Consider the following 27,767-nt stretch of genomic DNA (forward strand, 5'->3'; position numbering starts at 1 on the left):
CACTCTGGCTCCTGGGGTTGGTTATCCAGTTCTTCATGTGACCAGATCTTCTCTGACACAGGTTTTTATCAATCAGAACCAGGTGATGACCTAATACAGCAAAGATGATCAGATAAAATAGTTAAATTTGAATTTTGGATAAACAAATCATTTTAGCATAAGTATGTTCCAAATATAGATTGGAGATTCTCTATTTTAATTTACTAAGTCTGGCAACCCCAAAATTGTCTTCCTGAGCTTCCTTTCTTGTTACCTTGATTGGTGTTTTGGGTATTGCCAAACACTTTTAATGTACACATACAATGTCTTGCTTTACTAGTAAAAGACTAACAACATTCATTGTATGCGGATTTACCGATTAGAATGTAAGTTTCCCTGATTTATAGTTTGTGTATGTGCTGGAGTGGAAGAAAGGATCTTATTATCACTGCCATGTACCCACAGCAGCTGTTGAGATAAATTGCATTCATCAGAGTTGTTTAAAGCAATACGAATCATTGAGGGGAGGCTAAAGGAGGTGTATAAATGGGTTCCAATAAGATCCAAGTAAAGTAAGCTGAAATAATTTGTATCAAGGAAAAGAAGAATAGGAATTCTACTATGGGAGAAGGATAATTTTGGAGAATGGAAAACTTTGAGAATAAGGCAGCCTGGGAAGCGGAGTTCTGTAGCTGGGACTCAAGAAAATCACAGGTGTTTTAGAAAAACACTAGGATGCTTGAGAGGGATGCAGAAAGGGAGCCAGGAAGATGTTAGAGAAACTGAATATTTCAAGTTTGTGTGTAGGGCTGACTCTCCCTGCATGGGGAGCTGGAATCCCTTTCTCCTGCTTGCTTCTCCTATTCTCCTTGATCCTTTGGTCCACCTGATTTTTTTTAAAATTAGTACTATTATTTAACTGCATTTAGGTAAATAGAATCAATTTTGTGGTCCAGCTGAGAATCTCACCATATAACATTATTTTTATGAGATGTGGTCTGAATTTCAGACATCTGACATAAAAACAAAACGTTACAACATTTCCTGGTCAGGCTGCATGTGTAGCTTATCCACCTGGTGGGTCTTGAATCCAGGTAGAAGGCCTGGTCACACAGTCCAATATATTATATTGTATTACACTGAATACATATCAGAAACAGATCTTACAGATCCAAGTCAATCACGTTCAAGAGCTCTTTGACTACTTTTCTGGAAATACAAACAAAATATTTTAAAGAGAGGTGGAATAGGAAAGATAGTGCAGAGTTGTGCAGTGTTCGTTATGGAGGTCAAAGGTGCAAGACCTTGCTCTGACTTCAGAATGTTTACAAATAACTACAAAACGAACTAAGCTATTATAAAGCAGAGAGTTACTAAGTACAAGAGATGATTCATGTGGATTGCAAACATAAAGTGCTGTGAGGGTTCTTCTAGAACGGCTTTTGGATTCCTGACACCTCCTTCTATCCAATATTAGGAATATCAGGTAAAGGAAATTAATTGAATCCTTCAGGAACTCAAGAAAATAAGTCATGAATTCCCGGGGCCCACGTTAGCCATAAAACCTTGGGCAAGTTCACAGCCTTAAGCCTCAACTCCCTCCTTGTTAAGTGGGGTTTACCGATATCTATCTTTTAGGGTTACTGAGGAGATTATTAATAAATGCCAGTTCCCTTACGACTCAGCGGTAAAGAATCTGCCTGCCAATGAAGGAGACGCAGGTTGCTTCCCTGGGTCGGGAAGATCCCCTGGAGAAGGAAATGGCAACCCACTCCAGGAGAATTTTTTCCTGGAGAATTCCTTAGACAGAGGAACCTGGTGGTCTACAGTCCACGGTGTCACAAAGAGTCAGGCACGACTTACAGACTAAACAGCTACAAATAGTGAAGCTCCTAGCATTGCTCCTGGCAGAAGCACGGGCTCAATAAACCGTACTTCTTACTACTTATCTGACTGAGAAAGAACACTTCGTGTGGGGCTACTGTACTGCTTCCTACTCATGGGCACGGCCAAGAGACTAAAACCGTAGTTTCCACCAGGAACAACCTGAGGCCTCGGACTTGCGCCCCTCGCCCCAAGGACCAGAGAAATTTGGGCTCTTTTAGAGAAAACAGTGCCCTGGTCTCTTCTCTGTAGGGAATAAGGAAGAACTGTCGCGGAAGCCCAAAGAGCGAAGAGAGGCAAAAGGGCTGGGTGTCTCAAAGGGGTCTCGTGAGCCCGGACGCGGGTAAGACCCGCCCCCGCGGCTCGGCCCCCCGCGCCCGAGCGGAGGCGGGGAAGTGGGCGCGGAGGGGCGTGGGGCGACGGCTCGGGTTGTCCGTGCCCGCCGAGCCGGGGCGGGCGCATCTTCTTGCCGCCCAATCCCCAGGCTTAGTCGCGGCCTCATGAATAAGCAACAAAGCGAAGCGCCCTCCCCCTGGCGTCCCAGACGGCGGAGGGAGCCGCCGCCGCTGCAGGGGCCGCCGCGGGGATGCCGAGCGCGGGCGCCGCCGCTCTCTTCTGCGCGCTGCTCTCCTGAAGGATCACAGGTGAGGACGGGCTCGGCTTCCGCCACTCGAGCTGCCGCGGCTGCAGACGGGGCGGCCGGCAGAGACGGAACCGGAGTCCCTGGCGGCACGGGGCCGCCCCGGGAGCTGTGCGGTCGGGGGAGCTCGGCAGCCCCGGGCGCGCCGAGCGTGCGCCCCGCGCCGCTGCCAGAAACGCGGTGCCCCGGCTCGGGGTGCGCGGGGGCAGCTCCGAGAGCGTGGGGCGCGGCGCGCAGGCCTCCGAGGACTAGCCTCACTCCTCGCTCCAGCCCAGCCTCACGGCTCCGCACCAGCGAGCGGGCCTTTGTGCTGCCGGAGCTTGCAGGGCTGGCTGCTTTTGTGTGGGCTTTTCTTTCTTCTCTCCCTCCCCTCTCAGTCTCACAGCGGTGGTAGAGAAGTTCCCGGAGACTAAGATCTGCTCCTTTGAAAGCTTTGATTGCAGTGTCCCCGATGCCAGTCAGTGGTCAGCAGCCGAGGAGCGAGTGGGGGCTGCAGTGGTCACCGAAATGTGTTACTTTGCAGAGAACAAACAGTTGAGTGTTTAGCGCAGCGATGTCACAGAACCTCCTTGCTCAGACCCTGACCGGTCCCCCAGGACACGGTGAGAGGATGCTCCTTGGAAAGATCACTTGATTAGAAAGAGGGCCTGCGGGTTAGACTCCAAATGATTGTAAGGTGCTACATGGATGTGCCCAGATGCCTCCTGTGCGTCCGGGTCACTGACAGAACCCGACTTGCGTACATTCCGAACATGTAGAGCGAAAAATCTGGCTGGCGAAAAATCTGCCAGGCGCTCAAAATAGAGGATCCACAAGAGTTTGGAGTTCTCAAAGAAATCTTTGCCTTCCCAAGCTGATGCCAAGGATCGGCCAGGATCTTGGCTCCTCATTTTAGTGTAGAGCTGCTGTGGAGGAGAGGATTTAAAGGCTGATTTAAAGAGTCTGCCTTCTTTCTATGGAAGTTTTAGTTTGCATCTTCAGGGAACGGGGGAGTGGCTCACAAGACCATCCAAAAATCTCTGAAGGATTTTTTTTCCGTAGGGAGCAAAATGTGTGGCCAGAATTTGCATGTCTCCCCTCCTTTGTGAATTTTCTTGATCACAAGTGATACTGTTGGGCTCCAAGGAGTCTTGTTTAAACATCTACAGAGTCTAGTCGCTGACCCACTTTCTGCTTACTTGCCAGCAGAATCCCACTGTAGCATCTATTGGAAGAAACTCAAAACTGGGTAAGATTTCACGGTATCAGAACATTTACACACAATAGAAATTTAAGGACAGCCGGACTTACTCTTATGCATAAGGTACTGTTGTTATATTTGTCATATTAATGAACCAAGCACTTATGCAACAGACTTGATATTGATTGTGTTTATTCACAGAACTCCCAAGACTCAGCAAGTCTAAGGTAGCTACAGTAACAGAGCCAATTAAGATGTGGATGCCTTTGTTTTCACGGCAGGCTCGGAACATTATATTCGGCATTTCTTGCTAGACCTTTCAATGTCATAATTTGGTTTAACAGAAGTAGTTTGATGCTAAACATAAGTATAGGATCAAAATGTGGAGGATTTGCTTACCTGTTACGGAAAATTTCTACTCATCAACTAAAGGTCGTCTTCACTATTTATTCAGCAGGTGTTTGCCTGAAACTTGTGTAAGGAATTGTATATATATTTTTTTTCATTGAATTCTGTTTAGTCTCACTTAGGGAAGCTGGCTATTCAGAGAGAATAATCTGAGTTTAATCTCTGTAAAATGAAAGCCTACTCTCTAATTAAGATGTGTAGTCAGTCCTGTTTTTTCACATAGTGTTTACTTGGTGATTATAAGAAAAGTATCTGAATCAGGTTTCAGCTTGAAGTGTTAGATATTATGTTTATTCCTTGAAATGTCTACCTGGGGATTACTTTCTCCTGCCAGCTAGTATTTAGAGATCTTTTTAAGCAAATGAGGTTTGTGAACTACAAAGAATAGAAATGAAGTATCACATTGGTTTGTTGAAAGGAACTGTATATAATGGATGGACAGGAGCTTGTTGATCAAGATTGATTAGGATGGAATTCTGCAGACATCGGAGAATTCCCGGGTCCCTTTGTCTACATGAAAAGTTGAAAGGGGAAGCTCCATGGAAATAGCTTGAGGGGAAAAGGGTGTTATGCATCTTTCAGACTGCTCACATTTTTATATTTTGAGGGGAGTGCATGGTAGTATTGCAGAGATTGAAGGCAGAAGGAGACGGGGACATCAGAGGATGAGATGATTGGATGACATCACCGACTCAATGGACATGAGTTTGAGCAAACTCTGGGAGATGGTGAAGGACGGGGAAGCCTAGTGTTGTGCAGGCCATGGGATTGCAAAGAGTCAGACATGACTGAGCAACTGGCTGAACAGCAACAATATGTCTTAAATTGCTTGATACTTAAACATTTTTTTCAAACCATTTTTATGTCTGTTATCACTGATTTGGTCCCTCTTCCATCTTTGTAGAAAACAGAATGAACATTATTATCTCCATTTTGCAAAGAGGAGACTGAGTTTCAGTGATTTCCCCAAGGTAGAGCTGGAAGTCGAAGCCAACTTTTAAATCTTCAAGTCCAGCTTCTTTTACCAGGAATAGGGTAATGCTCTAGAGTGATACACACCGGCATCTTCCTTTGTCTACATTGCTAAATTGTAGAGAATAAAGCTTGTGGGCTTGATTTGTAGAACTTAGTTGTGGTCTGCAGGAATGGTAAAGCACTTTGCTGGCACTTGCCAGAGTAACCATCTCGACCCCAGCCTACTTTCCTCTTCCCTGTCAGCAGGATGCCTCTTTCCTCCTGTGGGTTACTTTGTGGTTACTCTGTTCTCTCTCCTTCCACTGTGGTTGAACATGCTACTGAAAGGATCATCTGTCATCCCAGCCACTTAATTTATAGTGAAGGATGAGTGGGGTCAGATCATCTTAAAGGCAATAAATCAGACCAGTAACAGTCATGCAAAGCACAGTAAATCAGAGATGGGGTACCTTAATGCTGTGTGCCACAGCTGGGTTAATAGGGTCAGAGTCTTGATAAGCTCCACTTCAGACCAACGGGATATTGTTGGCAATGAGAACCTTAACAATTAAAGGAAAGTAAGACAATGACAAATAATCATTAAGGAGCAGGAAAAACACAAAATGGAGATATTAAGACAAAGAAGGGAAAGAGTTTTCTTCTTCTGTTATCAAAGAATTACTGTTACTTAATTGGATTTTGAAAGGTGAAGGGGTAATTGGGAAGCTCTGAAGCCCTGAAGCTCTGAAACTTGTTCCTCTGTGATCTCTCTGTCTCTTTTTAATGAAATAAACTCTGAAGAAACCTGAAGTACAGGAGAAATGAGAATACATAAATTACTACTATTATTAAAATCACACATTGAATAAGTAGCCAAAATTGACTAGGTGATGAACAAAACATAAGCCATGAAATGTTATTGAAAATCTTACAGTGTAAAGAGATTCCGAACCTCTTTTTCACATTCTTAAATGGGTATTTCTGATAGCTCAGTTGGTAAAGAATCTGCCTGCAATGCAGGAGACCCCAGTTCGATCCCTGGGTTGGAAAGATTCATTGGAGATGCTACCCACTCCCGTATTCTTGGACTTCCCTTGTGGCTCAGCTGGTAAAGAGTCCACCTGCAATGAGGGAGACATGGGTTTGATCCCTGGGTTGGGAAGATCCCCTGGAGAAGGGAAAGGCTGCCTACTCCAGTATTCTGGCCTGGAGAATTCCAGGGACTGTGTAGTCCGTGGGGTCCCAAAGAGTCAGACACAACTGAGTGACTTTCACTTTCAAATGGTTATATTCACTTCACACCACTAAAAATTGAATACCTCACCTATGTGTCTACCATTATTAGCAATTATATGGCAAAGGAAGCTGAAAGACTAGTGTTTTCATGAAAAGAAGGTGACCTTATTTGAGGTGACGAGACTTATAGATGTGATGGTTTATGCTGGAGAAGCTAGGAGAGGGGCAGGAAGAGGATGGACCAGGCTGTTTTGTGATAACAGTCAGTAAATAGGACATGACCTGGTGGACCACGGATTGGATACCAGGGGCAGGGAAGAAGGAGAGAGCATTCTGGCTAGTGCAGTGCCATGAGCAAAACTTAGGAAGCTGAAATGAGTAAGGCACATAAGAGGGCAATATGTCCAACTGGCAGTGGGTTTGTACTGGGCACTGATGATACGAAATTATGTTATAGATATGGAGGTTGGCAGTTATATGTTTGGGGACATTAAGTGATGTGTTTTGGGAAGGTAGAGTTGTCGCAGAGACATGAAACTTGATGACTAACAGACATGATTACACAGGTAAGTTAATTAACCTCTGTAAGCTGGTAGTTTTCTCACCAAAAAAAAAAAACAAAGAAAGAGAGAGAGAAGGATAATGATAATGCCTGTATCATTAGGTTGTTGTAAAGGATTAAATAAAATAATTTATATAAGGCACTTAAAACACTTGGCATCCCTGAATGGTAGCCATGCCATTTTTGATTTATTATTGTCATTTCTTTCCTTAAGACTAAACCATCTAGATTGTATACAATGGATTGGAGAGGAGAGAATCTGATCAGGATAATAAATTAAGAAGCAGGTAAAATAATGACAATCCAGTGTTCCTAAGAAGGGACAATGCCAAGAGATATTATGAGGGAAGGACCTGCAGAAACTGTGAATCTAGAATGTACAGGAGAGAAGAGTTCAAGATGACACCACAGTTTAGATGAAGATAGTGTGTTTGAAGTAGCACCCAAGTAACAACCAGTAGACGATGGAAATCAAGGGCAGCTTTTTTCCCAAAACCCCACACCAGCTGTTTATGGTATTTGTGTTTATCCTGCAAAAGGAAAATATCAGGCAGATTGTCACCAGTTTTTTTTTTTTTTTTTTTTTGCATACTCTACAGGTCTCCTGTGTCTTGAGTACCCTTAGGGCAATGCTCATGTTCCTTATATATTATACATGAAACTCAATTTGCTTTGAAAAAATTAGCTTTGTCACTGATGAAGTGATTGAACACGCTGGTTCCCTTTTGTGTCTGCGTTTCAGTAACACGCTGAACAACAGCCGCATACTGTTTAGTTGGAAAAATATTGACCAAGTGTTTGAAAACACCTGATTAGGAAGTCTAACAAGATGGCTAGGCTGTATATTTTTTATGTTGTCTTTCATTTGTCTTTGAAACTTGAATATGCCTAGACTTGACAAAGAGATTCTGGACTGTATCTGTTTAAGATTGTCGAAGATAATGCTTGACAGAACAGCTTATCTGCTCACTGGTGGCAGAAATGCAGTAAATTGTTCAGAGGACTGCCAAACCATTAGGATACCTTGATAGCGAATGACAGATAAAGTGCTATGACTGGCTCGGAAAAGGATGCTTTTTAAGCTATTAGAAGCTAATATCCACTATCAGTGAACAACTGGGTTAGAGTTCATGTATCTGAATTAATTTGCACTGATGGATAGAGTGCAAAGAAAGGAGCCGCCAAAGTCACAGTATAAAAAGAAAAGTTAGAGAAATGTTTTGTTTTATTTGTTAAATATTCTGATATTCGAGTTAATTTAAGATAATTAGGACATAGTTTCTAATAAGCAGTGAAATCTCTCTCTCCTTCAGCAAAGCGGGCTATAGACATTCATTTGTTTGCTCAGGCAGTATTTACTAAGCATTTCCTTTGTGCCAGGCACTTTGCCAGGGAAAGGAGACAATGTCGAGGAAAAAAAGAAAAGGCCTATAGCCTTGTGATTACAGATGGTTACTTAGGTTTGGAAATATTGTCACTGAATTGACAAGAGTTAGTCTTTCCTTATTTATTCTCTGCCATCACGCAGCTCCCAGTGAAGGACTCCAAACTCATGGGAGTGGCTATGTGAACCTGTGCTGTGCTTGGAAAGACAGAGAAAGATCTGGAACTTGAAGGTCATCTACCAATTTATCTGAGTTGCAGATGTGTTCCCTATTGCTGTTTCAACAGGCTGTCTTTTCTGCCTCTCTTAAAGTTCAGGCGTCACTTTGAATAGCAGGGAGAAGGAGCATATGGCTGCAATACACAGACATAAAATAGGCGTGCAGTTCACCCCACTTTTTCCTGTCGTAATTGAATTTAGAAAGCAGGTGGCTGACACTTAATTACAGAAGGAAGGTCTTTTAGAGCCATGGCAGAATTCCCTTCACACAAAAATTCTAAAGCTTAAGGTCTAGATGAAAATGAAACCGTGAAGGAAAAATCTGTTTTGGAAAGGCAATAGAGATTATATTACATCTTTTTTGTTTGTCCCTACCACCCTCCAAATCTGATTTGTTCATAAAATTCTCCTCTCGGTCCACATGACTCCAGAACTTTTGAATAAAATGTGAAGCACTCATACAATCATTTGGGTGCCCTGCTTGCTTGATGACAAAGTTGTGGGAATATGAAAACATCTGCATTTTTCTTGTGTGTTTTATAGATAAAATAAGAAAATGGAATCATGGAGATAGAGGGACTTCAAAGATTATTTTTTTAAACTCCTTATTCTGTCAAAGGAGAGACTGAGGGTATTTGTCTAGTGTCACATGGCATGTTTTATCAACAATAAAGCTATGATTCATTTTTCTCATGCCAGTCTATGTCCTTCTAAACTCTGCTGCTGGGAATTCCCTGGTGGTCCAGTGGTTAGGACTCCATGCTTCTGTTGATTGCAGGGGGTACAGGTTCAATCCCTAGTCAGGGAACTAAGTAAGGTCCCACAAGCTGTGCCATGGAGATCCAGCTTTTAGGCTTCATCCTGAGGTAATATTTCATTGAATTGGAAAAATATTTATTTAGGAAAGAGCAGATCTCTGAACAAGTCACAAATGAACCAGAGAGTTCTATAGCTTTTATGTATCTTTGACTATATAATTTATAGTTCAGCCTGTATGTTCAGAAATCAAAGGTGTAGTGTCATCAGCTGTGAGCACTCTTGTTATACAGCTGTCATATGTGTTTGTTTTAAGGAAGGAAAATAGAAGCCACAGGCCAAATACTGCTACCAATTCTGTTACCTGGCTGTGAACTGGGCTGCATTATGGCTCATCTGAAGTATGGGGATAACTAATTCCCAGAATGTTCCCATGCTATTCCCTCTTTTAAAAATATCTTTCCTGGATTCTTTTCTTGTAAAACAGTGTGTTTAAACAATGTATGCTACCTGTTTGTAATTTACTATTCAAATATAAGTACTTCAACCCCTCATCCTACAGATGAGGAAATTTAGCATCCCCTTCACTATCTGAGGGTGTCCCTGGTTGCTCAGATGGTAAAGAATCTGCCTGCAGTGCAGGAGACCTGGGTTCAACCCCTGGGTTGGGAAGAACCCCTGGAGAAGGGAATGGCTACCCACTCCAGTATCTGGCCTGGAAAATCCCATGCACTGTATAGCCCATGGGGTCGCAAAGAGCTGGACACAACTGAGTGACTTTCACTGAAACTTCGCTCACTATCTGAAGATTTTTGGGTGGGGTGGCTTGCATTTCTTCTAGTCATCTCTGGATTCAGTTTTCTTTTGCTTCTAAATTTGTGGTCCCTGATATGCTGTTCCATTTTTGCACATGGCATCTCATGGCATCTTTCCATTCCTATGTTCTCCCAAAGTAATTTTTTTGGGTAAAAAATTATTGGTGGCAATAAATATTTATGGTCTCATCCCAAGTCTGTGCACTAGGAATGGGGCAGTAGCTTAGTTGAGTGGTTTTGACTCCAGGTCTCTCAAGAAGTTGCAGTCAAGATGGCAGCTGAGGCTGAAGTCATCTGAAGGCTTGACTGGGCTGGAGGAGTTGCTTCCAAAATAATTCATTCAAGTGGGTGCTGGTAGTTCAGCAAGAGGCCTCAGCTCTGAATTCATGGATTCCTCTTTCCTCGTGTAGATAAATTCAACCTTCTTTTTCTCTTTGGCTATCTAAATCTTGACCTTAGTGCTTGACCTTTTCTCTGTCTCAAAGGGGCCTGGAAGACTAACTGGATTAACATGTGGAAGGTTCAACTTCTTAAGGGAAGAAGACCCTATGAAAATATACATTTTTATATTTTGTGTGTGCACATCATAAACTTAATTAACCCTGATTGTTTAATGATTAGACATAGGAGAAAGGAAAAGTATAACTTTTATAAAGATAAGGTTTTTATTTTTAGATTTAGAATTTTCATTCCTAGGTTTAATTTTCTAGAAAAACTGTAGTATCTAAGAATTTTCTGATGATGGGATAGATAAAAAGACGTAAAACCCTTAAGGTTGGGGGGAAATTAGCAGTTTCAATATAATTTTAGTTGTAATGACAGTGTAAGTAGTTTTTTTTTAAATAAATCTTAATCGTACAATAAATGTGTATTCAGTAAACACTGATAATTTAAAATGTGTTTTGGTTCTCTGAAAGAGCTTTTTTTTTTTTTCAAAATACGCACTCGTTTACATTAACTATTTTACTTTTTCTAATTTTTTTGAGACATGAAGATTTGGCCTATAATTTTTATAGTTGTTGCACAGAAAACAAATGCTTTAAGTATTTTAAAGATACATTTTTATTGTGAGTCATTTATATACTTTAAAAACTCTTGAATGAAACTGGTATTCAGTATTTTATGATGATATTTAATAAGTTTTAAAACATACTTAAAAGGTTCTGTGAATGTAATATAAATAAATGTTAAGGTTTGCTGTTTATTTCCCTGGACGTGTTGCTATTTCTACAGTCATTTGACTCCATGATTAATAGAAGAATTGGGAAGAATATTGCAAATGTGATTTCAAGGGTAGTTTATTTCAAGTAGATATTTTAAAAACAATGAACTTAGTACGTGAAGTATGTGTACCCTTTGCTAGAGAGCTGCAAGTTAAATCAGCTGAAAATTCAATAGGGAAAAATGAACTGGGTTATCCAAGTCTCAAAGGTACAAAGAAATAGAACATTCTTCTCCTATGTACTATCTCTGAACAGAAGTCAAGGAGATTATTTTACTTATGGTTTAATTTAAAGGGGCTTATTTACAACATATATTTATATGATGGTTTGATATGCTTTATTTTTCTGCAGGACTCAATTACTGGAATTGTCAACTCTACCAATTTATGTGCACATTTGTTTTCCACTATGAGCAGACCAATTGTATTACACATTTGTCTGGCTTTCTGTAGCCTTCTACTTCTCAACTTTGCCGCACAATGTCTGGCTTTCCCCAACATGGAAAGAAGGGAGGTGGTACTTCTTCATGCAGAAAAAGGACAGTCTGAGAGGCTAAACACAGATGACCTAGAAAATGCCTCTGTTACTTCTAAGTACACTCCAGTCTCTGGAGATCCAATGATAGTGTTAGCAGGACCATCAACAATGTCTTTAAATAAAGTATTTCCTAGTAACAAAGAAACCCCTCCTGTAGGAGCTATGCTCATGCAGGCTGATGGTTCTAACATTTACACTGCTACTGAGCCAGAGGTCCCAGCAGGGGAAGAAGTGTTTGGTTCTAGCCAGCCAGAGAGAATGTCTCCCAAAAGCCGACCTTCCAAGGCCACGCCAACCAACCCTGTCGCGCCAACTGCTTCTCTGAATATTGATGAGGGGGAGGAACCCTCCCGTGGTACCATCATTCAGCCCACTGTGGAAGGAACCACTGAAGCAACACAAGGTTTTCTGAGCTATGTGGATGATCAGTTGTTTGCAACTGAAAGCCCGGAAGGGCTTAGTCTGGGGCATTCACCTTTATCCCTTGTGAATACTAAGGAAATGCTAACCACCATTCCAAGGACTGAGAAATTTGAAGCAAACCCAGAACATAAGACCACTTCTTTTCTTGGTTCTAAGGTCACAGCAGGCACTGAGCCTTCCCAGATGACAGCTGATAATACCCAGGCTACTGCCGCCACTAAGCACTGGCTCCCAACCTCTGAGTCCATCCTGAGTGTTGAACCAGAAACTGACAGCCTGCTGGGAGCCCCAGAAGTCACGATGAGTGTCAGCACAGCTGTTGCAGCTGCTCCTGTCATAAGTGATGAGTGGGATGACACCAAATTAGAGAGTGTAAGCCAGATAAAGACCCCAAAGCTTGGAGACAATACAGAGACACAGGTGAGAATGGAAATATCTCAGACAACCCAAGCACCCGGTATCAGTATGGAAGGCATGGAAGAGGGCGAAGCTTTGACAGAGGCTGCAGATGTGAGTCAGAAGCTGCCTGAAATGGAAACACACATGGAAACCACCCTGTTAATGGCACGTGGGGGTGAGAGAGCATCTGATCAGAGTTCCTTTACTCCCACAAGTCCAATGGGAGATACGAAAGTCTCTGTCATGAACCTGGTCCAGGATACTGCGGACTTTGTGGAATCCACCAAGGAGAACAGTGCCATGTTCTTAGAGACCACAGTTTCCATCTCCGAATATGAGTCTGAGGTGCATCAACCATTGGGAAATAGATTTAAAGGTAAGAGAAAGAAAAGTCAGTTTTGTTTAATTTGGAATGTTTCTGTTTGATTTTTTTTAATTGAGATATAATTGAAACCATAACATGGTATTTTTAGGTGGTTTATGTTTTTTTTAAAGTGATAATTTGGAAGTAAATTATCTAAAACAAAAGTAAGTAAATAAAAATACATCTTGTTCAATTATCACTCCTATATCTAGACCAGTGGTGTTTAACAGGGAATAATTTGTCATCCCCTTACCCCCATAATTTGATTTACATACAGCATGAAGTGATTGCCGCAGTAAGTTTATCCATCATCTCATGTAGATACAAAACTAAATAAATAGAAAAACTTTTTGTCCTTGTGATGAGAGTTTTCAGGATTTACTCTCTTAATTTTCATATATAACATATGGCAGTATTCATTGTATCTGTCATGTTGAACATCTTTAGTACTTATTTGTACCTTTTGATTACCTTCATCGAGTTCCCCCTTCCACCACCCCCTGCCACAAATCTGATAATTTTTACCACAAATCAGATCTCTTTCACTATGGGTGTTTGTTTTGTTTTTGAAGTATAACTGACCTACAATACTGTGTTCATTCCTAGTGATTTGATATTTTGTACATTACAAAATGATCATCATGGTAAGTCTAGTTACCACTTGTCACCATACAAAGATGTTACATATATATTGACGGTATTCCCCACAGTTTACATTTCATATCCTTGACTCATTTATTTTGCAACTGGAAGTTTGTACCTCTTAATCTCCATTACCTATTTCTGGAGACATTTTTGGTTGTCACAACAGAGGGCGTCTAGTAGGTAGAGGCCAAGATGCTGCTAACATTCTACAGAGCATAGCACAACCCCCAACAAAGGTTTATCTGAGCCAAAGTGTCAGTAGCTCTGAGAAACTCTGGTATAGATTAATATTTTTCAAACCTTTTATTATGAAAATGTATAAATAGATATAAGAAAATGTGAAAAAATAGCTATATGTTTAAATGGTGTAATCAACAACGTCAGATACTTATTTACACATTGTTGTAAAAAATACTCACATCCCTGATATTACCAAAAAGCCTTAGGTAAATATTTATCTCATAGTATTAACTATGTGAGTTCTTTGACTTTGTTTTCCCAAAAAGAAACTCATCTAGAAATAAGGGGGGGAAACCCCACAATACAGATAAATCCTCTCTGCTGGCTTGATTCTGTACTTTCTACTTCCTCTTGGCCTCTACATCTGTGAATGTTATGAGATGTCAGTCCTTGCCTTTGTTGCTGATAAGTGTTTTTCTTTGATTGTGTGTAGTTGGTCAGACAACAGCATAGGGAAGGAAAAACTTAGTGTAATGGGCATATGCTCATTCCAAATTGTTTTGGAATATGTACAGCTGTTACTTCAGCTAAGTAGCCTAATTAATGGAAAATATCAAATTAGTAACATGTTTTATAAAGTGTTATGGAGATTGAATTAAAATGATAAAAAATTGAATTTTACGTATCCAATCTATTTTTTTAAAGACTGTAAGACCTAGTATACTGGAAGTTTTCGTAGAAGCTTCCCAAAACTATTTTGTAAGTTGGTTTTTAAATTTCATTTAAACAGTTGGGTCCAAATGACCCAGATGATATTAGATATGACCAAATAAGAAGTTTACTTCAGTTCTCCATAATACTTTAAGATATTCCTGGAGCATTAAATTACATAGTCCCAGATAATTTACTGCACAATTGAATCCATGATTGTTATATACTGGATTTGCCTTAGCTTCTACTAATGTAACTTAAAAAGAAAATAAATTTTGCAGTTATATGCTTTTTTAAAAAATTGCCGAATATACTCCTTACTTAGTCATAATTGCCTCACTTAACTATAATATTTTAATAGGCAGCTTCTTTTTATTTCTAGCACATAGAACAATATATGGCACATAGTAGGTACTCAATAAGTATCTCTTTGTTGAATGAGTAAATGAAGATAGAGAACCATCCAGACTAGAATTATCCAATCTGCCTGCCTGCCTTGTACAAATTAATCAAAAAGCTTCTAAGTATTCTTGGTAGAGAGAGAGAGGAATGTCAAATAATTCCTTTCAATTTTTACTTCTTCGATTGTTTCGTAGTGTTAAAAATAATGTGAAAAATTTAAATTGTTGATGACAGTAGTGAGAGAATAGTCAAAAGTTTGTCTGCCCATTTCCTGGTGATTACAAATGCTTTTCAGAAGTCAGCCACTCAAGTGCCAATCATTTCAGGGCCCAGGGACTACTTAGCACATTCTCTTCTTCAGGAAACACAATGATTTCTTGGAGTTTTTGCATATTATGAATTGATGAGGATCCTGGGTTAGGTTAGAGTCAGTCCTCTGATTCATCTGCTTTTTCAGCTGTTCACTCGGAGGTCAGGTTTTAGGGGACTTCCCCAGTGGTCCAGTGGTTGAGATTCCATGATTCCACTGCAGGGGGCACCTGTTTGATCCCTGGTTGGGGAACCAAGATCCCACATGCTGTGTGGTGTGGCCAGAAAAAAAAATCAGGTTTTAAAAGTAATCTATAGTAATTATTGTGTATATTTTTTTTCCTATGGGAACTGAAAAGAATGAGCGATGTGGAGAAATTTTGAACGTTACTTTAAAAATTCCCATTACTATTTCTAGCTCTCACTCTGTCTTTAACAGCAGTCTTTTATTTGAAGTGCTATGCCCTTTTTATATTTCTTGCTGTTTCGTGAAACTGTGACCATAGAGTGAACATTTATTTTGACATATTTTTTCCTTAGAAGTGTTCATTATGCTTTCAAAAATGAGGGCAACATGGAGAATGCATACTGCTTAAAATGGTAAAACTATGTATTTTTATGGCAAATAGAGCATTGTCCTAGGTGCTGAAGATACTAGTATTATTTCAGAAAAAAAGAAAAAAATAGTGGCACAAAGAGAAAATATGAAGCACTTGTAAGGTTGTCTTATAGCCAGGTATATCAGTCCTTCAAATATAAAAATTTCCAGTTCAAAGAAAAACTAGCCTAAACTGACTGGGGACCAAGAAATGGAAATGCTTGTACTAAAAAAATACACAAACACTATTTTAAAGCAAATAATTTCTGAGGAGAAATGTTTTTAAGTAATAGGAAAAACAGTGATGCCATTAATAAAAACTATGAAAAAACCTTTCAGCAGCTTTTAACAAGGCTATTTTTTATTATACATGGTAGTGTGCTGAGTATCTAGAATTACTGTTTGAAAAAAGAGATGCTAAAGTCTTCTAGAAATTATGTTTTCCTAGTGGCTCAGTATGTGAAATTTCCAGCATAACCTCTCCCTAAGAAGGGGGCAAATATTAACCCTTATAAATACTCTTTAATAATGTATTTGGGGGGATTATGCAGATGGTGACTGCAGCCATGAAATTAAAAGACGCTTACTCCTTGGAAGAAAAGTTATGACCAACCTAGATAGTATATTCCAAAGCAGAGACATTACTTTCCCGACTAAGGTCCGCCTAGTCAAGGCTATGGTTTTTCCATTGGTCATGTATGGATGTGAGAGTTGGACTGTGAAGAAGGCTGAGCGCTGAAGAATTGATGCGTTTGAACTGTGGTGTTGGAGAAGACTCTTGAGAGTCCCTTGGACTGCAAGGAGATCCAACCAGTCCATTCTGAAGGAGATCAGCCCTGGGATTTCTTTGGAAGGAAGATGCTAAAGCTGAAGCTCCAGTACTTTGGCCACCTCATGTGAAGAGTTGACTCATTGGAAAAGACTCTGATGCAGGGAGGGATTGGGGGCAGGAGAAGGGGACGATAGAGGATGAGACGGCTGGATGGCATCACTGACCCGAAGGACGTGTGTCTAAGTGAACTCCGGGAGATGGTGATGGGAGGCCTGGCATGCTGCAATTCATGGGGTCGCAGAGAGTGACACGACTGAGCGACTGAACTGAACTGAACTGAAAGAAAGTGGACCTGCAATAGATACATCTTACCCCACAGGTGTATTTCATTCTTTTTCATGTTGAAAGCAAATGCAGACCTTCTACACAGGCCACTCTAAGTTATTCCTTGGGCAATGGCAAGATTTCTTTTCTTGGCCATTTCTTTTCAATGGCCAAACGATGGTGCGTGCGTGCGTGTGCGTGTGTGCGTGTGTGTGTGTGTGTATCTCATCTTCTTTATCCATTTATCTGTTGAGGGATAAGTGCAGTTAGCACAGTGGTTAAGAGGGCTAACTGTAAACTTAGTCAGGTTCCTTAGCTTCTCTACATCTAAGTCATTTGTAAAATGAGGTAATACTAGCTGACATTTATTGAATACGGTGTGTACTAAGTGTTTTACACGTGTCGTTTAATTTTTGTAAAAACTCTATGGGGAAGATACTATTATTATTTCTACTTTACAACTTAAGGAAGCTCAAGGTCCAGAAACATTAAGTAATTCATTCAGAGTCACACAGATAGAAGATGGCTGAATCTGAATTGATACTCAGGCAGATTGGATCTGGAGCCTGTGTTCTTGGCCACTATGATATATGGCTTCCATGGAATGATGTTAGTACCTTCCTCCCCTTACATATGGAAGGATAAGCTAATGCCCATCATGTGCTTAGAAGTATGTGTGTATGGCACATAATAGAAACTCAGTCAACATTAGTTATTGTAACTAGTATTCCTTTAATTCAAAATGCCAACTTTCAAAAAAAAATGCCAACTTTCTGTCCCCTTCAGGGATGCAAATGTGAATATTAATATATATAAATGCTTCTGAGAGTTTTTGAACTTAGTTCTGTATAATGTCTTTCTAAATAAACTGATTATGTTGATATTCATAAAGGGAAACTTAACTGTTGATTTCTTATTTTAAACTTTATTTTACATGTTTTGTATTATTGTCTTTATCTCTGGCTTATATTGATTCACCACTTCTTAGATTGATTCACCACTCCTGAAAACAGCAACACTGGAAACTTCTATTTACTGGCAGTTCATTTCTGAGCCATCCCTCTACCTTCTCATTCCCTGAAATGACAGTCTGCTTTTCTTTAAATTATTAATTATATAGTGACTTTTTCAGGTATAGGGATTTAGTCTATTTAAAAATGTTGTTTCTTCCCTTTTAAGACATCATCACTCAAGAGATGACAACAGCTGTTCAAGCAGCAGAAGCCACTGTGTCTTTGGTGACGCAGGAACAGCAGGTTGCCACCCTCGAGGTCACCAGAGGCGAGGACAAGACCGAGGGAGGGAGCGAGTTGCCCTCTGCCAGAGCGGATGCTCCTCGTGTTACTCAGCTGTCGAGAAGATGGGAGCCTCTGGCCACTGTGGTTTCAACGACACCCATCCCTGTCTCTTTCAAAGTTACTCCTGCTGTGGAAGGTCTGTAACAGAGGGAATTGAACTCAGTGTTTTGGGGGTGGATCTTTTCTGAGTTGATAAGGAATAGAATGAGTGAGGCAAATGGCCTGGGGGTAAAACCAGTAGGAACCTGGGGAATGAAACCAGAAAAGACCTGGGTTTGTATCCCAGCGTTGGCCCTCACTTAGTATTGTGGCTTCAAGAAAGTTTCTTAATGTTTCCAAGCCTTGGTTTGTTCATCTTTAAATAATGCCTTCCTGTCTTATAGGTAATTTTCAGGGTTTTAACAAATGTATACCGAGAACTTTCTATTAAGATATAGGAGACACTCAGATGCTCTGAGATCTTAAGGACAGTGAAGTTTTTGAATCTGAGTGATCATCAGAATCACCTGAGAATTACAGAAATTATTATTATTATTATTTAGTTATTATTTTGGAGCTTCATGTCTCTGTTTCATCATTGGCCTAAGTATTAGATTGGCAAAAAAATTCATTTGGGTTTTTCCATAACATCTTATAAAAACCCAAGCAAACTTTTTGGCCAGCCCAGTAAATCCTACTTTTATTTATTACCTGAGTTATCTTTGACTAATAAATACCTTCTAATCCTGCATGCCTGCCTCTTTCTCCACAAAACCCCTAGGGATCTTGTCAGTAACCTACAGGTAACCCCAAGATCCTTGCCATCTAAACTCCTTCCTCCTCTGTTAACCATTAACCTGGATCTTCATTTCCTTGGCTTCCTTTTTGTTAAATTGTGTCTGGATGTACTCCTGATATTGTATGTTTAAAAGTTTTAGTTTTTTATTTTATAAGAACAGTATTGTGCTGTGGATAGCCTTTTGGGGACTAACTTTTTTTAAACTTGCTGTTCTGTGGCTACTATTTATTTACTATGGTTCTTTTGGTTTGACTGCTTGTAACATTGCACTATGAAAATATATCACGGTTTATTTATCTCATCTTCATCCAGTGTTTTCTAGTGGTTTGCATTTGGGTCATTTACAGATTTGGCCATTGTGAACATGGCTACCGTGAATATTCTTTTACATACTCTCCATTGCATGTGTGTAGGAGATTCTCTTGGGTTTATATGTGGGAATAGGGCATATGAATATTGGACTTTAGGAAGCAGTGCCTAACTGCTTTCCAAAATTGCTTCCATTTATACTGCCAACAGCAATGTATATGCTAATCTGTGGACCCATATCCTGGAAGCTTTTACAAATGGTTTCTCAGGCTTCATCACCAAGGAGGTTCTGATTTAGTTAAGTTGGGATATGTAGAAAGCATGAAAATCAACATTTCAAAATTACCTCAAAAGATTATGATGATCAACCAGGCTTGGAAAAATGCTGCTATTCTAGGTTTGGAGATACCTGGGGCTAATTCGTCTGCTTTAAAATTGAGCATATTCCAGACACAGATTTAAACTTTTATTCTTTGACTTGACTTTTGAAAGTTATCTTCTCATGGTAACTCGCTTCAGTTGTGTCCAACTCTCTGTGATCCCGTGGACTGTAGCCCGCCAAGCCCTTCTGTCCTTATGATTCTCCAGGCAAGAATACTGGAGTGGGTTGCCATGCTCTCCTCCAGGGAATCTTCCCAACCCAGGGATTGAACCTATGTCTTATGTCTTCTGCACTGGCAGGCAGGTTCTTTATGTCACCAAAGTCATCTTTGGTGTATATTTAAATAAATTTTGTTAAATTTTCTATCTTTAGTAATAGGTTATATTGTTGTTTGGTCGCTAAGTTCTGTCTGACTCATTTGGGACCCTATGGACTATAGCCTACCAGGCTTCTCTGTGCATAGGATTTCCCAGGCAAGAATACTGGAGTGGGTTGCCCTTTCCTTCTGCAGGGGATCTTCCCGACCCAAAGATCAAACCCGTGTCTCCTGCTTGGCAGATGAATTCTTTACCACTAAGCCACCAGGGAAGCCTGAATAGGTTATATAAAATCCTATAAAATCCATAATATTGTCAATAGAATAAATGGGAGATTAAAATTTGAAACCAGAGTTCTGATTTGAGGTAGTGTATTTTCCTGGAAGATAAGTGTTTGCCTTGGGTAGCTGAATCGATGCATTGTAGGAGATGGAACTGGTCTAAGTGCCAAATCTACTGTATATGAGATACTGGTTTCATTAGTCATTTCTTGCTTAGCAAGTAAAAGCATATATTTAAATATATGCATTTCTCATTCGGATCATCTTTGGTCAAGTCATCTCTCTTGTGTTTGGCAGACGTAATGGACACAGTCACAGGGCCGAGTGAGGAGTTGTTCACACCAATTTTGGGTTCTCCAGTGACGCCCCCTGGAATAACGGAGGAGGCACCCAGCACTTCCCCAGCGCTTGCTGATCCTGAGGCGTCTTCTGAAAGAAGAACTGTGGCTCCATCCTTTAGCTATGTTAACACAGCGGCCTCCTATGGCCTGGACCAACTTGAATCTGAAGGTATCCATGCTTTGAAGGGGATCTTTTCTAGGACAGAGACAGTGAGTCACTGAGCAAATGTTGTTTTTGAGAAAAGATCAAGGAGAAGTGTATTCAGTCTGTAGTGTCGATGAGGGGTCCATAGACTGTGGCCCAGCCAAATCCAGGCTGACATCTATTTTTGTATGACAAGCTCAGATTGATGTTTACCTTTTCAAATGATTGGGAAAAAAAATCAAAAGAAGAATCGTATTTTGTGAGATGTAAAAGTTTTTATAAAATCGAAATTTCAGTGCTCGCAATTCTAGCTGCATTGGAGTGCAGCCACATTTGTTCATTTGTGTTGTCTGTGGTTATTTATGTGCCAGCATGGCAGAGCTGAGTAGCTGTGACAGAGACTAACTGCCCACAAAACCCAAACTATTTACGGGATGGCCTTGCCTGAAAAAACTCACTGACCCCTGCTCTCCATTAGTAACTCTCAATTATGGTTGAATGTTAGCATCACCTTGGGGAGTTTTTGAAGGATTCTAATACCCGAGTCCTTCTGCCAGTAATTCTGATTCAGTTGGGATAAGATCTGGCATCAACATTTCCAAGAGTTTCTTGAGATGATTTCTGTATGCAGGCTGAGTTGAAAAACCTGTTTTAAATGGAAAACTTGAGTTTCCCCACTGGATTTTCTTGGGCAAAAATTTTAATGTGGATTGTATTTTTGTAACAGTGCTCTAGTGGTTAATGCTGGGCCATTCTCCCTTAATTATATCTCTGGGTTAGATGTTCCACTTTTTGCAGATGGGCAGGCTTCTCACCTTTTAAGGCTGAGAAATTCATGCCAAATTTTACTTTGCAAGACATTGGCTTTGAGCATGAAAAAGATGCTTGGGGTACAGCTGCACATCCACAAATGAGAAAACTGGAGATATAATGAAAGGTCGTTTAATTAATCAGCACTTTGGCAGGTGAACAGCTCCTGGCTAGATTGAAAAATGCCCAGTGATTTGTAAACTAATCTTGGAGATAGGTAAGCTCTTGGGCACTAAATTAGCCACGGGTTTGAAGCATTGAAGACCTAGGGTGTGCTGTTATTTTATATTTTGTCTACTCTGTAACAGGGAAGGTGGTTCAGCCAGGTTTTCAGCAGGCTTGCAGTCTCTATTGCAGACTTTCAGGGTAATACTGGTACTTTTCTGGCAGAGAAACATGACATTTTAAGAGAAATGTGAATTCTGTGGAGTGCTGGTTTAAGAAATGGATCAAAGCAAGCTCAGAGGCTAAGAGCTCTTGCTCTCCACATTAAGATAAGAACTTGGAATGTAGACTCATATTAGCTGTCTGCCCTCCTTGATGCCATCTGGAAAGACCAGGTTTCCCCAAATTAACTGGAGTTACAGATGACAGCTTTCCCGGCAGGGCTCACTGAATCAGAGGAAAAAAATTGGATTTGTGAATAATCCATACTTGTGAAACTGCAATAATTTTCTAAATTTAGTTGATGATGGAAGTTGTATTGAGATGTGTGAGAATTTTCTTAACTTGCCTACGATGTCCTGGAGTTTTAGTGCTTTTCTTCTACACGATTTGGTTCCAGCTTCTTTTTGAGAATATATTTTGTCAGTTTTGATCTAAGTTAGGATCCTTGTCAAGGCTTTGAAAGACTTTTTTGGTTTAAAAATATTCTTTCTGCTACATTGTTGGGCTTAAGACAAAATTTTGAATGAGCACACCTTTTTCCTAAGTAAAAGGGAGTGCGGTTTTTATATTTAATTAGTATGTGTTAATAATGTCATTAGTTTTATGCTGGTCTATCAAACCCTCTGAAAGCAGAAGTGACTATACTTATTTAAATTGGTAAATCAATAAAGGCCTTCATTTTTCAATGCATGTTTTTCCACCTTGTCTAGGAATATAAGTGCAGCTTGAGGCTCTGACTGGGTGAAGCATTTTAATTTTTCCATAGCAATGGACTCAGGAGGATAGTTTATTTTTACTTAGAACAGGATCATGTGAGGTAAAGTTGTCTACCTTTCAAATTTGAATCTCTGTGATGTGTTGATAAATGACAGACAATTCTCCAGTTTAAGGTATGTGTTTATTTAATTATGTTATTAAAAGCTCTCTCTATAGTTATTTGAATACTTTCCTTCCCGCGTGGGGACAAGAACACTTCTCCAGAGAATGGGATATTTATCTCAATGAGATATAACGAGAAATCTGCATCTTTAGACATCATACACCCAATAAGCAAAAAATTCCAAAGGAATTTCTGAATGTTTACCCTTTAAGGGATAGTCATGGCCCAGATGAACCGAAAATCCGTTTGTGCTTGGTAGCCTGTCTTGTCTTTTCCTTTACATCACTACAACATGATGACTAAGGGTGTGTATCGTTTTCTAGAACCGCTGTAACAAAGTACTTCAAACTGGGTGATTTAAACAACAGACATTGTTTTTTTGCAGTTTTGGAGCCTTGAAGCCTGAAATCAAGGTGTAGGCAGGGCTATGCTCCCTCCAAAGCCTCTGGATGGGGATCATCCTTGCCTCTTCTAGCTTCTGGTCCATCAGGCATTCCTTGGCTTGTGGCAGCAGAACTACAGCTTCTGCCTCTTCCTTCATATCTCCCTCCTTTGTGTTTCTGTGGCCAAATTTCCCTTGTCTTATAAGGACATCAGCCATTGGGTTAGGACTCGCCCTACTAATTACATCTTAACTTGATTACATCTGGTGGTACACTGTTTCCAAATAAGATCATATTCACAAGTGTTTGGATTAGGAGTTAAACATATATTTGCACCGGGGGAAGGGGCTGGGGGCGGGTGCACAATTCAACTTGTAATAGGAGGTCTGCTTCTGAGGAGTTTTCCAGTTGGCTCTGAAGGCAGACCACCCCCTTGAGAGGTATGCACTGTAGAGTGGGAAAGTTTGGCGTGTTTTGCATTTCTCAAGCATTGAAGAAAGCCTGCTTCTATAAGTGCATAGTGCCCTGTGCCTATTTCAATAAGTCTTTTACCTTGTCAGCAAACATGCAGTTTGATTTTTGAAGGATAATGGTTTATCTTTACCTCTCTGTATGTTTTAAGGGAATAAATGCTTTCAGGATGATAAAAAATGCATTATACTTATCTCAGGCATAATTCTACTAGGGCTCTATTCAGCATCTTTGGATTATAAACGTGACAAAGTGTTCTAACTTTTAATTCAAAAGTGGATAATAGCAAAGCCTCCCAGGTGATGCTAGTGGTAAAGAACACTCTTGCTAATGCAGGAGACTTAAGAGAGGCAGATTCGATCCCTGGGTCAGGAAAATCCCCTGGAGGAGGGCACGACAACCAGCTTCAGTATTCTTGCCTGGATAATCCCACAGACAGAGGAGCCTGGAGGCCTTTAGTCCATAGGGTCACAAAGAGTTCACGACTGAAGCAACTCAGCATACACAGTATATACACACACACATATATATACACACACATACACACACACATATATATAAAGTAATTTTTGAACATGATCTCTGTTTAGGTTGATGCCATTTTTTTTGGTTGAATATTAATGTATTTCTCTGCTCCAAAATGGCAGCTTAAAATTTCTGATTGCTTATGAAAACCTACTTGGAATATTTTCATTTGGGTTAGCTGTTTTCAAAATATTTTGAGACTAATATCAAATGAGACTAATATCAAATTTCAATATTTCTTACCAGAAGCAATTCTACTTTATGTATTTTAGAAATCCAACTGAGGATATCTAAACAAATCAGACTTATTGTGTTGTTGTTCAGTCATTTAGGCATGTCCGACTCTTTGCAACCCCATGGACTGCAGCACACCAGGCCGGCTGCCCTGTCCTTCACTGTGTCCCAGAGTTTGCTCAGACTCATGTCCATTGAGTCAGTGATGCCATCCAGCCATCTCATCCTCTGTTGCCCCCTTCTCTTCCTGCCCTCAATCTTTCCTAGCATCAGGGTCTTTCCTAGCTGACAACGAGTCAGCTCTTTGCATCAGGTGACGAAAGTATTGGAGCTTCAGCTTCAGCATCAGTCCTTACAATGGATATTCATGGTTTATTTCCTTTAGGATTGACTGGTTTGATCTTCCTCCTGTCCTCGGGACTCTCAAGAGTCTTCACCAATACCACAGTTCAAAAGCATCAATTCTTTGATGCTCAGCCTTCCTCATGGTCCAGCTCTCACCACTGTACATGACTACTGGAAAACTTAATTTTGGCCTTTCCTGTCTTTCCACAGAAGAGGGAAATTCATCCGCGCTGTAAAACGGTAACAATAGTTCTGTAGGCTTTAATAATTGAATACATTTATTCATACCAGGTACTAGGTTTTAAGAACATGTGAGAAATAAGAGAACAAAAACGAAGGTTTCTCAGATGTTGTGATTAAGGTATTGGTAGGCCTTCCTCACATCCCCAGCACTTCCTTCCATAATGTCTGGAAGCCAATACCTGGGCTTTCCAGCTAGTGGGAAATGGGAAACTGCTTGGTGTTCCCCATGGTGCTGACCGGACAGACTTGGAAACGTGGTGAATTTGCTTGGACTCTCCCAAGATGAGCCTCTTAGCTTATTGCTTTTCTGCAAGAGAAGAAACAATTCCCATTTCCTTATCTGTTTCAACCGCCTGTTTATTACAGAGTTTATAGAACATACTCATAGTAATTGATGGAGAAGGCAATGGCAACCCACTCTAGTACTCTTGCCTGGAAAATCCCATGGATGGAGGAGCCTGGTAGGCTGCAGTCCATGGGTTCCTAAGAGTCGGACACGACTGAGCGTCCTCACTTTCACTTTTCACTTTTCATGCATTGGAGAAGGAAATGGCAACCCACTCCAGTGTTCTTGCCTGGAGAATCCCAGGGATGGGGGAGCCTGGTGGGCTGCCGTCTATGGGGTTGCACAGAGTCGGACATGACTGAAGCAACTCAGCAGCAGCAGCAGCAGAGTAATTGATGTGCTGGTGAATTATTCCCCCCTTTGTATGTAGGATGCATATTATATGTAAACACATGACATGTTACTTGAAAAAAATACATATAGAGAGAGGTTTTTAATTCTAGGTTCCAATAGGAAAACCATGTTTAATTTTTTAATATCTTGATTAAAAAATGAGACCAAATATATCATTTAACTTCAGTTTTCCTTTCTGACAGCTTTTCCCTTGTTTTTCGAAGACCATTTTGACTGTCCTTATATTTAGGTTTTGAAAGATTGTATTTCTGACGTCTTTGCCCAGCGAGGCAGCATGCATGGGGCAGAAAGCTGTCATTGCTCTGTCACTTGTTCTTTGATCTATTTCAGTGACAATCCATTTTCCTCTCTTCATGAATAGTTGTGTGTACACATCTGTGTGTGTATGTGTTTAATTTCATGGATGTTTTTTCCACACTCCTCTGCGGGCATTTCCTATATATATGTATATATTTGCGGCACCTCTTAATTTCCTCTGCTGAAGTGATAGTGATATTATCTCTCCTTTCTTATCTGGAATTCTCAGTTGTGCCTCATCCTAGGAGTCTCTCTACAGTAACATAGGAATTTCAATAGCAAAAGAATTTCAGGAGAAAGTCATGTTTGAAAAGCATGCCTTTGTTCAGATAACATATCTTTTGGCAGTGTGGGGGACCTCATAATTGGTACTGAAATCAAGATGCTTAGTTTCTTTCTTTTACTGGTAAATCAGAAGTGAATGGGGAAATGCATTCTTTAAGTGGCATTGTGGAGAAACCTCAGAGATATTTTTCTTTAATAGCTCCATTGAGGATTCTTAAGAGCTCATATAATTTTTATGAGAGAAATGTTTGCTCTTCACCTGCACTTTAATTCACAAAATCTTTTTTTTTTTTGATCTTCCCAGTATTCGCTTCTTTTCAGAGAATATTTTCTTATTATTTTCTCAATCCTCAAATAACTTTTCAATTTAGAAGGCAGCTAGAATGGATGAATGAGAAAGTCAAGAGGAGTCAAAGATCTCATCTCAAGGCCACGTTTATGAAGCCAAGTTTATGTGACTTATTGTTGGGAGCTGTTATGTGGGTTAATATTAAAGATCCAGTGGAATGTTGTAAATTTGAACTGTCCACTGTTACTTGTGATACTGTAGTATGAGGTTAAGGAGGTTCATACTGCTTTTCCCTCTGATCATGTTAAGAATGAGTACAAATTTTGGCTTCTCTCCTTGAAAATGCTTTGGATTTAATTTTGCCTCAGTAACAGGCAATTTCAATCACTGATTACCTGTTATGGTAAGTCACTTTGTTGGCTTGTCCTGAAGTCATCATATATTCTCTGGCATTTATGGTAGGTCTCTGCTCTTAAGTACTTGTGTGCTCTGTAAGCTAGTACAGTAAATTACTCAGCACTCAGATTAGTCAACATATGTCTGCTCTTAATGTTCACATAGCCAGTGGTATTTCAGAAATAGTTAAAATCACAATATTATGATATGTTACCATAAAACTTTGCTATACATTCTGCTGTTGAAGAAAGATAGCTAATATTCACTCTTAAGTTTTTTGGTATGCTTTCTTATCATAGGGCATTTATTTATTGATATAGTCACAATTAAGTAAACATTGTTATAGAATTGATTCTTCCCTTTTTTTTTTGTTGCTCAGCACCAGAATGTTACACTGCTTGGTAAAACTCATTCTTAAACACTTATGAAATTTCATATAATGGTTCGTGATGACAAAAGGATGTAGCTTTGTATATATTCAGAGGTTTTGTTTGTTCATTCATTTATGTGTATACTTAAGTATTTGATGATTCAGATAATAATAAGTAGACTTTGTATAAATTTTAGTAGAAGAGTTATGATAAATACATAAATAACAGATACACAAGGTAGAAGATGGGAAAGGATTACAAAAAAAATTACAAGGGGCTTCTCTGGTGGTTCAGTGGCTAAGACTCTGCACTCCCAATGCAGGGGACCCGAGTTTGATCCCTGGTCATCCTACATGCAACTAGATATCTCACATGCTACAATGAACATGGAAAATC

The 27,767-nt window shown here is 40.1% G+C and overlaps 1 protein-coding gene across 2 annotated transcripts in view; it reads left to right on the forward strand.

The window, feature by feature from the left end:
* The window catches only part of C10H14orf37 (chromosome 10 C14orf37 homolog), a 141,869-nt gene continuing 116,401 nt past the window's right edge, over positions 2,300 to 27,767 (forward strand). The window contains exons 1-4 of one of the 2 annotated variants that reach the window (XM_018054096.1): positions 2,300 to 2,507; positions 11,592 to 12,975; positions 18,084 to 18,338; positions 20,567 to 20,779. In XM_018054096.1, coding sequence (XP_017909585.1) covers positions 2,364 to 2,507; positions 11,592 to 12,975; positions 18,084 to 18,338; positions 20,567 to 20,779 — 1,996 coding nt within the window. In that variant the 5' untranslated portion in view covers positions 2,300 to 2,363. The remainder of the gene's footprint in view (positions 2,508 to 11,591; positions 12,976 to 18,083; positions 18,339 to 20,566; positions 20,780 to 27,767) is intronic. The other variant, XM_018054095.1, reaches the window with a different exon arrangement.

Source organism: Capra hircus, chromosome 10, assembly GCF_001704415.2.
Source record: "Capra hircus breed San Clemente chromosome 10, ASM170441v1, whole genome shotgun sequence".
Taxonomy (NCBI): Eukaryota; Metazoa; Chordata; class Mammalia; order Artiodactyla; family Bovidae; genus Capra; species Capra hircus.